This window comes from Schistosoma mansoni, chromosome 1 (genome assembly GCF_000237925.1).
Source record: "Schistosoma mansoni strain Puerto Rico chromosome 1, complete genome".
Classification (NCBI taxonomy): domain Eukaryota; kingdom Metazoa; phylum Platyhelminthes; class Trematoda; order Strigeidida; family Schistosomatidae; genus Schistosoma; species Schistosoma mansoni.
The window spans coordinates 21674711-21688881 of record NC_031495.1 but is presented as its reverse complement, the minus strand read 5'-3'; the positions used below and the strand labels follow the sequence as shown (position 1 = coordinate 21688881).

At 31.6% G+C, this 14171-nt stretch overlaps 1 protein-coding gene across 1 annotated transcript in view; it reads right to left on the bottom strand.

The window, feature by feature from the left end:
* The window catches only part of Smp_128930 (putative abnormal long morphology protein 1 (Sp8)), a gene marked incomplete at its 5' end in the record, with an annotated part of 52099 nt that overhangs the window by 27944 nt on the left and 9984 nt on the right, over nt 1-14171 (bottom strand). The window contains 4 exons of the mRNA XM_018793646.1: nt 46-192; nt 5802-5892; nt 12055-12227; nt 13109-13186. Coding sequence (XP_018648137.1) covers nt 46-192; nt 5802-5892; nt 12055-12227; nt 13109-13186 — 489 coding nt within the window. The remainder of the gene's footprint in view (nt 1-45; nt 193-5801; nt 5893-12054; nt 12228-13108; nt 13187-14171) is intronic.

The window sequence follows — 14171 nt, the reverse complement described above, 5'->3', positions numbered from 1 at the left end:
CAATTTAATTAAATTATAATGAATGAAAATTCAATTTTAACTAACCTCAATAAAATGATCACCACGATTTCGATTCACTTCAATTTCTTCTTCAAATGCTTTAATTCGACTAAAGGATAAATGTGATCGTTGTTTGATTGCTAACTGAATTTCCATTAAACAATTCGTTTTATCTAAAATCCAATCTTCGAACTACAAAAGATGAAAAACGTTGTAAATGAATATTCTTGGGGAGTAAAATGATCCAAAAAAATAGATAAAACCGATAATAAGTGGCAACTTACTTCACTTGTATATATATATATATATAGTCAATCAGACGCCGTGTCAACTCATTATTTAAACGACATTATATTTTATCTTTTAGAAAAACACGACGATTCTTATCGTGAAACGAACACATGAAAGTATAACTCAATCAAGAAAAATACACTAAGCTCATATGGAATGAGAGAAGAATTGACGACAAAGTATACGGAAGAGTGAGGTTGTCAACACATACGCTGCTAAAGGAAAATTAAGCCTATTTCATATACATGCTCAGCTTTGTCACGAAAACTTTAATAGACAGGTAGATAGCTAGATAGATAATATATCAAGATATGACAACTGTATGGTTAAATACGGCTTATACTTGTAAAGAAATAAAAGAAAAAAAGTAACACCAAAATGTCTGTGTCTTGAAGGAATAGATAAAAAAATATATATTTACTATTTATTTATTTATTCAGTTACACTCCTTTAATTTACATTTTTCAAACAGTAGATAACAATGAGACCCAAGATGTACATTTCGTTCAGATTCAAACCATTCATCTGAAGGTACCTCATTCTAACGATAATGATGATGAACATGATGGTTGTCTTGTGACTTATACCCAACAGTTTAAAATCCCAGATCATTATGAATGAAAGAATTAAATGTTGGCTAAGAATGAAGAAGTTCAGTTATGAATATCATTAATAGAAAATAATAAACTTTATTTCACTTAGTATTACTTGTTCGAATCTTCCCATTGATGTTTAGGACTGCAACTGGTCATTCTCTTATTGACATATGTGCATGCTGTGCGTATTGCCTCGATATAGCCTTATCTCGCAAGCATTGTGAGCAAAGATGGATAATGGCTAGCAGTGGAATCCAGGACGCGCGTTTCGTCCTAATCGGGACTTGTCTGCTAGATCTACCTGCTACCTTATTGTTTTATATTTTGTTTAACTGATAATTCTCATTTATTATTTTGAGATAAATACTTTCCTCTGTAAAATCATACTATTTTAATTAACCATAATAATAATAATAGTACTGATAGTAATAATTTAAGAACAAAACAATCAACAGTCATCTATATTAATTGAATTAAAATTTCTACCAAAAAATTTACAATAATATGCTTCTTTATTAAATTCCAGAGAAGGGGAGTGGTTTTTTAATTAGTAAATAATGATAATAATGTTAAACTAGAATTGTTTCTACTAAAAAATATGAATTTTATGAGTTTCCTTGGACCACTTAGATGAAACATGAAAAAACTATCATCGGTAACTAATTATTATTGACTATAATGGTAAAGTAGTTTTTTTAATAGTCAGCTCAGTAAACGCGACTAATCTGTTATGATCATTGTAAATGTTTACAATTTCCATGAACTGTATTATAGGCAATTATTTTGAATTTTATAAGACTGTAATAAGTTAAACCGTTTTCATAAAGCAACGTCAGACAGCTACTTTTGAATGTAATTAATCTTCTTGTTTAATTTGTGCAACGTTCAAATTCAAGCTTCTATAACTGAAGTGTAATCGTTAAGCTAAAAGACCCAACATCAAGATTCAATACATTTACGTTTCGAAAATCTGTGAAAATCAGCAAATTAGGGGAAAGTCTCATGAAGTTAATTTAACTACTCAAAACTTTCAAGACATTTTCAATATAAAATCAACAGTACTAAAAATCTATTTTTTCAATGAGACAACTGACCAAATCACAAATGACACAATCATTAGTAAGCATTATTTAAGGATATGTATTTTATTATCTTCGATGCCTCAGGTGATCATTTTACTTCTCAATATCACTAAGAAATTGGATGGTTTTACATAAAATTATATCGAATTATTCTATTAGTTAACTTTATAACGTGTATTATTCTGTCAGTATAAAATCTGTAAATCAGAACTTTTATACTGTTTTTCCTTATGTTCTATTGAACATGAGAAAAAGATTGTTTTTATTCTCGAAGTTATTGTTGTTATATTTGAAAACATTACAAACATTACTGTAAAAAACACAATGATCTTTTAAAATGTTGATTGAATAAGCAGTGTGGTGTGTGCTACTGATGTCAACTGACATAATTAGTATGTATCGTCAGTCGAAAGTGAAATACCTAGCAACAGAAGATTAAGAAGGTGAAAGGAAAGAGAACCAGAACAGAGAATGATTGCTGTGGAAATGAGGGAACAATAAAGTCTGAGACAATTGATTAACATTTTTCAAACTAAGCACTTACTGTATGGTTCTCAGATTTTACTAAGACGTTATGTGTTCAAATACATTTGGTTATCCCCACTTGTGTTCTCGTTCACTACAGCAGTTGTCTACTGTTGGCCGGTGATCATGTACAACTATCATTAATGCAGTTACTTTTATTCTAATAAATGTACTTATCTCAACAGTATAGCATTCTATAATCAAACTGAATAAAGAGATTCTAATAAAACTGTTTGGAACTGTCAGTTTTGGTAATAATCAAGTCGCAGGTGTGGATTGTTTGTGTAAATGACAAAATTTTCATAACTGAAAGCATGGTAAGGAGTATATTAATCAAACTTTTTAATAAAACTATTTTCAGTAACATGAAACTCACAAGACAGCAGGAACTAGATAATTCATTTCTGTATTACCTTATCGTGAAGAGTGAAACTTAAGCTGGAAACGTTCCTAGATGCGTCAACACAAATCTATGGTAACTTTAATTAAATCTACAACACAACGAGCCTATAATTTCTAAGAAATTGTGTGTGGTTCATTCAAAAAATAAGATGATAAAGTAGTATCCAGAGTTTAAAAAAGTCAATTGTTTAACTGTTTTTCTATCAGAACAGTTCAAAGTGTTTCTTGTTAAACAGAACCAGCCAGTATATAAAGTCTTATTGTACATTACAAATCATAGATATAACAAACAAGTATGCTTTAATAACTTCATACCATACAACACCGATTAACTTTTTATTTCATCTAAATAAGAATTAGTCAGTAATCATTGGACAGAAAATAGTGTATTACTTTTATTTTAATTAATCAAATGAAAAATGTATATAATTGAATAGGTTTAAAAATACTATCCCATAATATGTGGAAATGGTAATAAACATTCAGATGACTAGTGATAAGATTAATCATTCAGAACAAAACTAACCTGACTTATCAACCAATTGCAGGCTTAGATACTGATAGTAATCAGATTAATCAGTTAGTATGAATGCCATCTTACATAATGATAAGGAAATCATCAAGAAAAAAAATATTGTATTGAAGGATGCAACGACATATAGATTTAAAAGTTGTAATGTTACTATGACAATATTTTTTTCATTAGGATTAATTCTTGATATCACTTAGGATAATAAAGAATTCCCTAGATAAGACAGCTTTAGATTAGATAATTTAGTTTATCCCTATAGTCTTAGAAATTTTCTTACTACTTCACTCTTTTTTTCATACAAATACATAACCGACAAGTTGTAAAACAAAATTCTATGATCAAGACAATTATTTCATGAGGTAAAATACTCATATTCTCAACTGCATTTCATCAAACAGTTAGTGATATCATTTATTATTACCAATTTGTTTGTAAACAGTGAAACAATCATTGATGAAATACCACTATAATGTCATCACTGTGATATGCCATGATAAATAGGGAAAATCAAATTTTGACTCGTGATTGTTGGCAAACACTACTTTCAATTGTTAATTCGATATGAGGCTTATTCAGTGTAATATTTGTTTTGTTTGCCAGTGTGAACTTGTAATTCACTACAACATTAATTTATTTGAGTGTGATGTTTGTTTAAGATACAATATTCCTTGTATTAAATTAACATAAACTATGTTCAGCATGATATGCAGTATGTGATTTGTTGGGTATTTTTCATATATGCGATTTTGCTCTTATCATTAATTAAAAATAAGTGTGCAATCAATTTATAAATAAGTATATTTTCGACTAGGGATCATAATCATGTTTTTTTGTTTAATTAATCTTCAGCTGTATCAGTCTTGGTGTTCTTCGCGTCGCGGGAAGTGTAGTGGTTACTCGTTTCTTTAGGTATAAGCAGTAAACAATGCGAATGTAACAAACTGTCATGTTTATTCATTACCAATCGAAGTCTACCCATGAACAATTACAACACGTAAAATTGATAAACTAAATAGATTATGGAATTATATATAAAGCTTTTTAATAATAATTACATGCTTATGAAAAGTGTTTTAAACAAAATGTCATAGTAACAAAGTGATTACAGGTAGGGACAGAAGGACAATGTTAAGTAAAAACATTTTTTTAACCTACCAAGATTTTCAGGTAGTTAAAGTATAGAGGAAAAAAACAATCTCTTTACCTATGGAAAACAAGTAATGGAAAAATCATTCAATAATGATATCTAACACGATAGTATTCATAGTTTCAACTACATAAAATTATCTGATGTATTATTTGTCAATGATACATTCCCAAAAAAACATTATGCATGGAAATTATATTTAAATAAAGGAAATGATGTAGTGCAGATAACGCATTATAACAACATTCTCTCTATTTCTGAAGTAGAGAACATAATCTTTACAAATAAATCAGTGCAATAAAAAATTGATTACTTTATTGAAGTAAAGTAGGAAAATCATCTGCTTTCAATTAATGTAGACATGATTGGATTATGTGCAACATATACCTGGTCATTAACTCAGAATTTTCATATTACTATAGTACGTTAGGTTAGTCTCAATTCTCATTAATACCCCTATTTTAATGGCTTCATAAATGATAAACAATGTGGTTCAGCAATACTTCAGATAGTTAACATACATTTGTTCATGAGTGACACATTTAATAAGTTTTGTTTATTTGGAATGTATCACTACATTTTTCGATCCCCATTAATTTTTTAAAAGGTATTGAGTTAACTAAATGAAAAATAAATGCAATTCGCTAACAGTCGATTACAAATCTTCATATATGTTTGTAGAAAATGAACTAGTAGATGAGGTCATGAATCTTCATCTACTGAGATGGTTGGGCCATGTGTTACCTACCACGACGCGCTATGCTGACTAGTAATATCGATGGTTGGAAGAGAGTGAGGGGCGGCCAAACCAAAACGTGGCACCAGAGCTTGAAGGCACTAACTTCTACTCTGAGCCATGTTGGCAGATGCAGACTACTTGGTTGGGGTCCGCGCGACTATCGTAACCAATGGTTGGAGACTCTAGGTGACATGGCTCAGAATCGATCACAATGGCGTAGGTGTATACACTCTTTATCTTTCCTTAAAACTTGAGATTAAAACTGCTTCATATCTGTCTTCCTTCCTGTACTACGTCCTTATATACAACCTTTCTTTTATATAATACCAACACTAAATTAACTACTTATATGAATTCGGTGTTCATTTTGTTGTGCAAACGAGGTATGGCAACTTGGATCGATGCATATGTGTGCCTGGTCCTACGTTGTAGATGACTGACTGAATGAGAAAATGAACTCATAAACGATACATTACAATACACTTACATCTTCAAGTTCTTCATAAAATTCATAAAGTTGTGCCTTTTCTTGTAAATATTCAATTCGTTCTTCTGTTTTAATTTTGTTGGCTTCATATCTTTAGAGAATATTGTAATAAGATTCAAGAAAAAACACAAACAGGCAAATCAAGTCATTTTTTAAGCACAAATGATTAACGTTATTCAATTGATAAGTTATTTAGTCGTTGAAATCATATGGATTCAACTACTATCATGAAGCGTTCTGAAATTTCTCCTCAACAAACCAACCACTAACGTCTTTTCATAAAACGTCTTTTCTACAACTTGTATTATCTTAAGTCATTCAATGAACAACGCATTTGTAGCTCATCTTATCTAATTCATGTGATATATTTAAGTAAAACTGGTACCTGGTTAGTAATTTAATATTGTATCTTCTTAGATGTCCTGGAATGAACTCTAGTGTTGAAGAATTCATGAAAGGAGAGTTACTTTTGTTCCTGAAAGTTATGAAAGCAAGTAGCTCAAATATATTTTTTAATATAACACTGTATTCAACAAAGTCATCTAACAAATAATGTGTTGCGTAGATAACGTTTTTCAAGGAAATTACTTATGAAAACCAGTCAGTTATTTAGATCAATGTTTTATTTATATGTTTATTCACATGAAAAACACTCGATTAGTTTGATCCCTCAACATTAAACTCTCATGAATAACTAAGGATTGATTTCTGATAGAATGAATAGCGTTAACATCTCTAATTTACACCTTACAACTAATTCATACTTCCAACCTGTCCTAAATGAATTCCAATGTAACAAATAACAATTCATTAACACTTTCCTGATTGGCATTTTTGACTATAATTACTGTTACAAAATCGTCATAAAAACAATTCACTTAAAAATTTGTCTCGAAAAACATGTACATGGTAATTAAAAAGTCTTGGATATGAATATCTAATTAGCCATTTACAAAAGGCAATGACATTATGTGAGATTCCATATTCATAAATGAACAAAATCAGATAATTATCATAACAATTTCAGAATAAATTGAAAAATAATATGATCTCATAAAGATTATTTTGTTGACTAATAAATTTCCCTATTTTTCATTAGTAGGGGGGCGGCATTCGACTCCATTGATCGTGAGGCTCTATGGCAGTGTTTGTCACTGAAAGGAGTACCAAAGAAGTACATTAACCTCATAAAGGCTCTCTACTCGAACACAACTGGTCGAGTTAGAGCCTATGGCGAACTGTCATCAGAATTGATTACCTCAAGTGGTGTTCGTCAGGGCAGTCCACTCTCACCATTCTTGTTTAACTTTGTCGTTGACATGCTTTTAGAGATATCACTTTCATCATCTCAATCTCCTGGAGTTGAACTTTTACCGGGAGACTCATTTGTTGACTTAGAATACGCCGATGACATAGTTCTGTTTGGTGAAGACACTGACAAAATGCAGAGTCTTCTGGCCACTAATAAGCAACAATGCAGGCATGTTCGGAATGCGATTCTCCCCCTCGAAGCGCAAAATGTTATTTAAGGATTGGGTTGCATCGGCAGCTGAACTAATGATAGGGATTGAAGTAGTTGAGCGTGTTGACAGCTTCACTTATCTTGGGAGTCTCATCTGCCCTTGTGGTCTGGTGTGTGACGAAAACTCAGCACGGATACAGAAGGCTGGTCTAGCTTTCGTCAACTTGGGTCATTTATGACGTAGGCGAGATATCCGTCTAGCAAACAAAGGAAGGGTTTACTGTGCAGCAGTTCGTTCCGTCATACTTTATGGCGGTGAAACATGGCCGATAAGAGTAGAGGATATTCGTAGGCTACTAGTATTCGATCATAGGTGTCTTCGAAGCATTGCTCGTATATCCTGAGACCACCGGCTAAGTAATGCAGTTGTTAGGAAACGGGTACTAGGTGAGGATGGCAAATCAATTGATGAAGTAGTGAAACTTCATCAGTTGAGATGGCTGGGATACGTGTTACGTATGTCCAACCACCGACTGCCCCGACGTGCAATGCTTTATGGTGTAGGAGTAGGTTGGAAGAAAGCTAGGATCGGCCAGACCAAAACGTGGCACAAATCCATGAAGTCACTGACAAGTAGACTGAGCCATGCCGGTAGGTGTAGACTACCTGGTTGGGATTCGCGAGATGATGGCAATCGATGGTTAGAGACCTTGAATGACATGGCTCAAAGTCATTTGCAATGGCGAAGGTGCATCCACTTTTTGTGTTCTACCGAATTCTATTCTTCTGAGTTCTTAATGTCTCTCTCTTCCTTCTCCGAATTTATTTCACTGTATTATACTCCTTCAATAACATCTTCAAACTCTAATCTTTCACATTAATGCTTATACTCTTACTACTTCTACCACTATGGGATTTGAATCGACAACTACATCTCTGTGCTAATGTAGTATGGCAACTCGAACTGATGTACGTACGTACGAAGTTCTACGTTGTGAATGACTGACTGACTATTTTTCATTGCTACTTTCATAATTTACACATAACAGCTTAATAAAAAATATGTCCAATACTGTTTTATTGTCCCTGAAGTAGACTATACCAAATCTTGTGACAATGTATACAGTTGATTCGGCTTAGTTAACCATGGACAAATGATCAATAATATTAATTCACTGAGTAAAAATCTCTACGATTCAATACAGCAAAAAATTATTAAATATTAACTAGGACGGGAATCATCTCATAACAAAATAAGTGTTACAGAATGAAATGATTCATGCTTTTAGAGTTGGAACATGGGTTGAAGTGGATAATGACTAAAAACAGTGAATGATTGATGGTGAATAATGATGGTATTTACTGATATAACATGTAAGTGTGAAGCCGGACGATGTAAACAATCGTTATTCTATACAGCTTTTACATCAAACATATATAAGTACATGTGTATGAATCAACAGTAAAATTATTTGTTTATTAAAACAATTGGATATCTTTTTTAAAAAATCCAAAACATCTTTTTCATCACCTTACACTTTTTTACTTAAACTATTACTTTTCCTTTACTATTTACTCTCTGCCCTTTTTCTCCTACTAATAAAATATCTAGACGATGTCATGACAACCAAGCCTTCTTTAAGGTAATATCACTATTAACAACACAAGTAACCGAGATAACAATAATGATGATGACAATGATTTTGATGAAAGTTATTTATTTTAAACTAATACGGATAATGTAGGGAAGAGAAAAAACTACATCTAGAATGTACATAACTCTTTCATAAAAAGATACCATTGAATAGAGATCATCTATCTGGGTGCAGAAACTAATCTTAATTTAATTGTAACACTGTTAACATGTGACAGATTTTATGTGATTTTAAAGATGAAATCCCAAGAATGATAGGCATTATGAACTGTGTATGTGTGTTCTATGAAGCTACTTAATCAATATGATTTGATTTTCCCCAAAAAAATAATTAGAAAACTATATCATAAAAACCAAATCTACAGTAATACTCGTTTGTTATTTGTTCACCTTGGTTTTCGCTATCTCTTGAACTGATATAACTCAAACATTACACTTTAACAATCCGTAAAGCGAAAAATCTAAAACGTCAACTAAAGATGCCTTACGGATGAATTAAGATCTACGTGGAAAGAAACATAAGATTAGGTCTGGAATGATATTATTTAAAAAAGATGGTCACATAAGATCTTAATTATGTTACAATGAAAAGTATATATTTCCTCTAAATAAAAAACAACCATACTAGATAAAACATCCATAGCAAAATGAACACTAACTCTTCATAAGAAACTTAATATAAGTCGTATTCGGTAGTGATTAAAACAACAACATTCAGATACTGTACTTAATATTTTTAGATTTACATAATAACAAAACATGTACTAATGAAATAGCTTAAAAGTAATCTCCATAAGATATTAGGTGTAATTTATTTCTATCTACGTAAATAATTCAAAAAATAATCCAATGAAATTACAACTGAGTTTGCTTTCACTTGGCTTACAAATGTGGATTGTTTATCAAGAATCTTGTGAAAATGCATTCGTTCATTGGGACTTTAGCTTGTATTCAAATTAGTTTAAAAGAAACTATCTAAGTAGAAATGACCTCCATTTGAAGAATTAAAGTATCCGTAGAAACTCAAGATGATTTGACTTGGTAAAATTCTAAAGAAATTAGTAGTATAATCTACAGTATTCCTTCTTTCCAAACTTCTTTTAACAAAAAGCAGAAATCTTTGAGCTTTCACATGAGATCGATGAAAAGCGGAGGAAAGAATTACATTACAAACTTTTGGTTTTCTGAGGTATCATTCTCCATCTTATTATTGAACACATAATTAATGAAGCATTCCCTTATTTTTTTAAACTCTAACTTGAAATAAATGATTAATTTGTTTCTTTTAAAAAGGTAATTGCAAATTATTTTCTGAAGTTGCTTAGGCTTAGCCAATATAGTGTAGCATAACATATACAATTGTATATGGTCATAAATAGAAATATCTTAACTAGTTAGTCTTGTTAATTCCAATCGATTTATTATCATGGTTATTCAATTATTTCTTTACTGATAATTCTTATCCTTAACGCATTTTATACAAAAAAGCAAAATATTATAGGGAATATACAAAACAGATTACCAAGCCTTATGTTGAAATAAGTAATGCATTTGAACGTATTTGTATAGTGAATGTTTGACGATGGTAGAATTGACCATACTAAGTCAATAGTGGAGTAGTTTCAGTTAATATTTCGAATATAGTTCGCCAGAAATATATGTTATATTATTTTTTAGGAAAAGTACATTTAGGCGTTAATAGCTTAAACTGCGAAAACAAATTAGCAAATAATCAAACTACTACATAAGTGAGTGTTATTTTTAGTCAAAATTGTGTAGTTTTGGTGATCTTATTCATGGTTGCTAATGATATTGTCAAGCCGGCCTACCATTCCCGGATGTTTTGAGGATAAACTTCCTTGTTGGGTCACATCGATGTGCATCGATACATTTACTTGCTCCTGTTGGGCAAGTTACATTGGCAGCTCAAAGCAATCACTTTCTAAACGCATCTCAGGACATTACTCGGGTTGGCTTTTGACAGGAGAATAAACAACAGTTACCAGTTCAGTTCAGGAGCATCCAATCAATTCTGAACACGTGTCTCCGAAGGAGTCTTCCTCTAAAATGATCTACATAATAAAAGGATTTTGATCGAAGGGAGGTTAAATCAAAAACTTATGCTCTACTGAAGTATTGGCGATCCACCATTTCAAGCCCGAACTCTGCGTGCCAAAAAGGTTACGTCCAACCGTCCATCTATCCTTGGCCCTAACTCCCTTCTGTAGTATATTTCGGTACTTTTATTCACTGTTTTGTAATTTCGAACCGTAATCAGTTATTAATATCCTTTAACAATTTTTCATGATTTTTAATGTTATTATTATGACCTTTATGTTTTTCGTTCTTCTCCATGTCTGTCAAGCGGACAATTATTTTTCATAATTTTGACCTATAAATTATTTCCACTCTCCTATTCTTATCTGACCTCCGATTATTACGTAACCTCATTTGATAATTGGAGTCTCGAATCACTTTATGATGTAATCTTTTCTATACTTCTATAGACATTTATTTACCATACAACTATAAATACTTATGCACAGCTTAAGTAAATTATTTCGTCGATAAAAACATTTTCTTCGCTGAATTTCCCTCATTTTTATTCAGTGACACAATGGGTTATTTTAACTAATATATTTGACTAAGAAATTTTGTATGTACATTAGTCAAATGAGGTCATTCTATAGTTAACATTATTACTGATTTATTGACCGTGTGGTCGGTGCCAACGTAAGAGAAAAGATTGAATATATTTCTTTTGTAAACCCGAAGGACTATTACTTTTGCCATTTGAAGGACTTTGAGAAAGACTGGATTTGGCAAAAAATTACTAACTCGATAAATTATTGAAAAAGATTGACTTATACTAGAACTATGATCAGTTTGCATTAAATGGGCTAGTATTGAGCTGTTGTCTTGACTACAACTTTGCTTAGCCATACTGGGAGATGTTTACGAACATGAAAATACGAATTAGACCAACATGTTTACGAGTAATCGAATTTGTAAATACAAAACGAAGTGGACATTCTAGTTAATTCATTTGAAATTCCTCAAACGGTGGAAGCAACAGTCATTACGATCAAAAACACAGGAACTTGTGCACAAAGATTCAAATCATCAATAGAACTTACTTTCGTTGAAATAATTCACATTTAGCTAATGCACGATCACGATTTGCTGGATTTTTTTCTGCTATCTTCCTACCTAATTCTAAAGCGGCATCAACCCGATCTTTACAAGCCAATAAAGAAAATCGAAATGTTTCATATTGTTTTTGAATATCACGAACAGCATCTAGGTTTGTCTATAAATGTAATGCATATAAGAATAAATAAATCAACCAAATAAAAAGATACTGTAACATGAATAGATAAATGTATTTTCGAATGTCTTCTTCTGTATTAACCTTGAAAGAAAAACACGAATATCGAAATTCAGTTTCATCAACTTTTAATTTTCATCTTCGATAGGCGGATTATGTATCAATAAAAAACGTTCCAAATGGTACGTTACATCATCTGGTTATACAATTATATAGTCAAAGGTTTTCTATAACCCTTGTGATGATAAAATACATCATTACAAAACCTTTATACAATAAAATATCACAAAGCTTCAATTGTGAATCCTGATAGAATTGGTCATACTAAAACTAAACAATAACAATGTAAACATATGACCGACTCCAAATCCCCGTCACATTAAAAAAAAGATATATGAATGAAGAATATTCTTTCCAGTAAATTCTCTTCAGATTCTACAATTATATATGCAAATTAATAATTTGAAAATTGGCTAGGTATAAGGAAAAAGGCATCGTTAATTTTGAACTGTTTGTAGAATAATATAAAATTATTAATGTTGAAATTGAACAAGCGTCCTGGATTCCACTGCTAGCCACTATCCATCTTTGCTTATAATTGGTTAGAGCTGTTTTATACGTGTCTGACACCCCACAACAATATTAATCTACAATCCTAAAGTTGCCTTAACAATCCAAACTTAGTAAAACGTTCCAAGAGTTTGGATCTTTGAATTATTAACATATACCTTAATACATAAACATGATCACTGAAAACGTTTGGTGGCTTTCAGCAATTATATAGGTGGTGATTTATAGTCGCTCTTGAAAACACTACCATAGCATGAAATTTCGATAATGAATGATGGTGATTATGAACTCACTAATACGTTTTCTTTATCCAAAAATGTAGCCTGTTGATCCAAAGTCACTTCAAGTAATGCAGATTCAGCCAAAAAGCACTTGAAAAAAATAAGAGAAGAGTTATAGAAACAATCACAAGAGATATTTTCAATGTGTTTTGTACCAATTAGTAATAACGAAGACGACAAACTCGAAGTGCTTAACCATAAAAATACGATAAATTCTGTAATCATAGCATTAAGTTACTTTTACTGGTTTAGACTTTAAAATAGCTCTCTGTTTCTGTAATCTAATCATATGAATGTTCAGAGGCCTGGTAAACAAATCACTAATAAAACCTTAATGTATGACAATGAGCGTACAATGTACCAATTCAGAGGATACGAATTTTCGAGCTGTATTAAACAATCTACCAAGCTCATTGGCCATAACTCCAGACTATTTATAATATGTTGGACAGTATAAAAGACCAAACAGATTGACAGGTAAATTACTGTTAGAAATGAGTTACAATTCAAAGGCTTGAAAGTAAATAGTTAAGAACGAAAAGCAGGAAATTTATCATTTTTCGACGCAATCGTGATAGTGTCTTTACTGATATTTGTGACGGTATGGTGTTATTCAACGGGTTATCGGCATTTTTAGTGGTGCCGCCTTCTCAGACTAGCATGGACAAGCAAGTGAAGGTGGAGAGTAAAACTTACATATATTCTGTAGCCCTATCCAGTTAATCCAACAAAAACTACTCACAAAAACACCCTTCTCAAGGTTTGTGAACATGCTCCCAGGTATACATGATTTGAGTAAAAGTAATGTCTTTTTTATCTTCCCTCAAGAAAAAAATATCCTTAAGTAACATGGATGACAAGAAAGCAACTACTCCATGAGCACACTTCTTACACTGCTCCAGACTAACTCATCCTACATATGAAACTCCAATAAAACTGCGTACTTATGTTTAATTGGAGTAATAATTATTAATTTTTTCAATAAGCAATCATTGTATTTAAAAGAAACTCACGGAACAAAGTATTATATACATAGTTGAAAGCGTGAGTCAATTGAAGCTAGACCACCATGGAA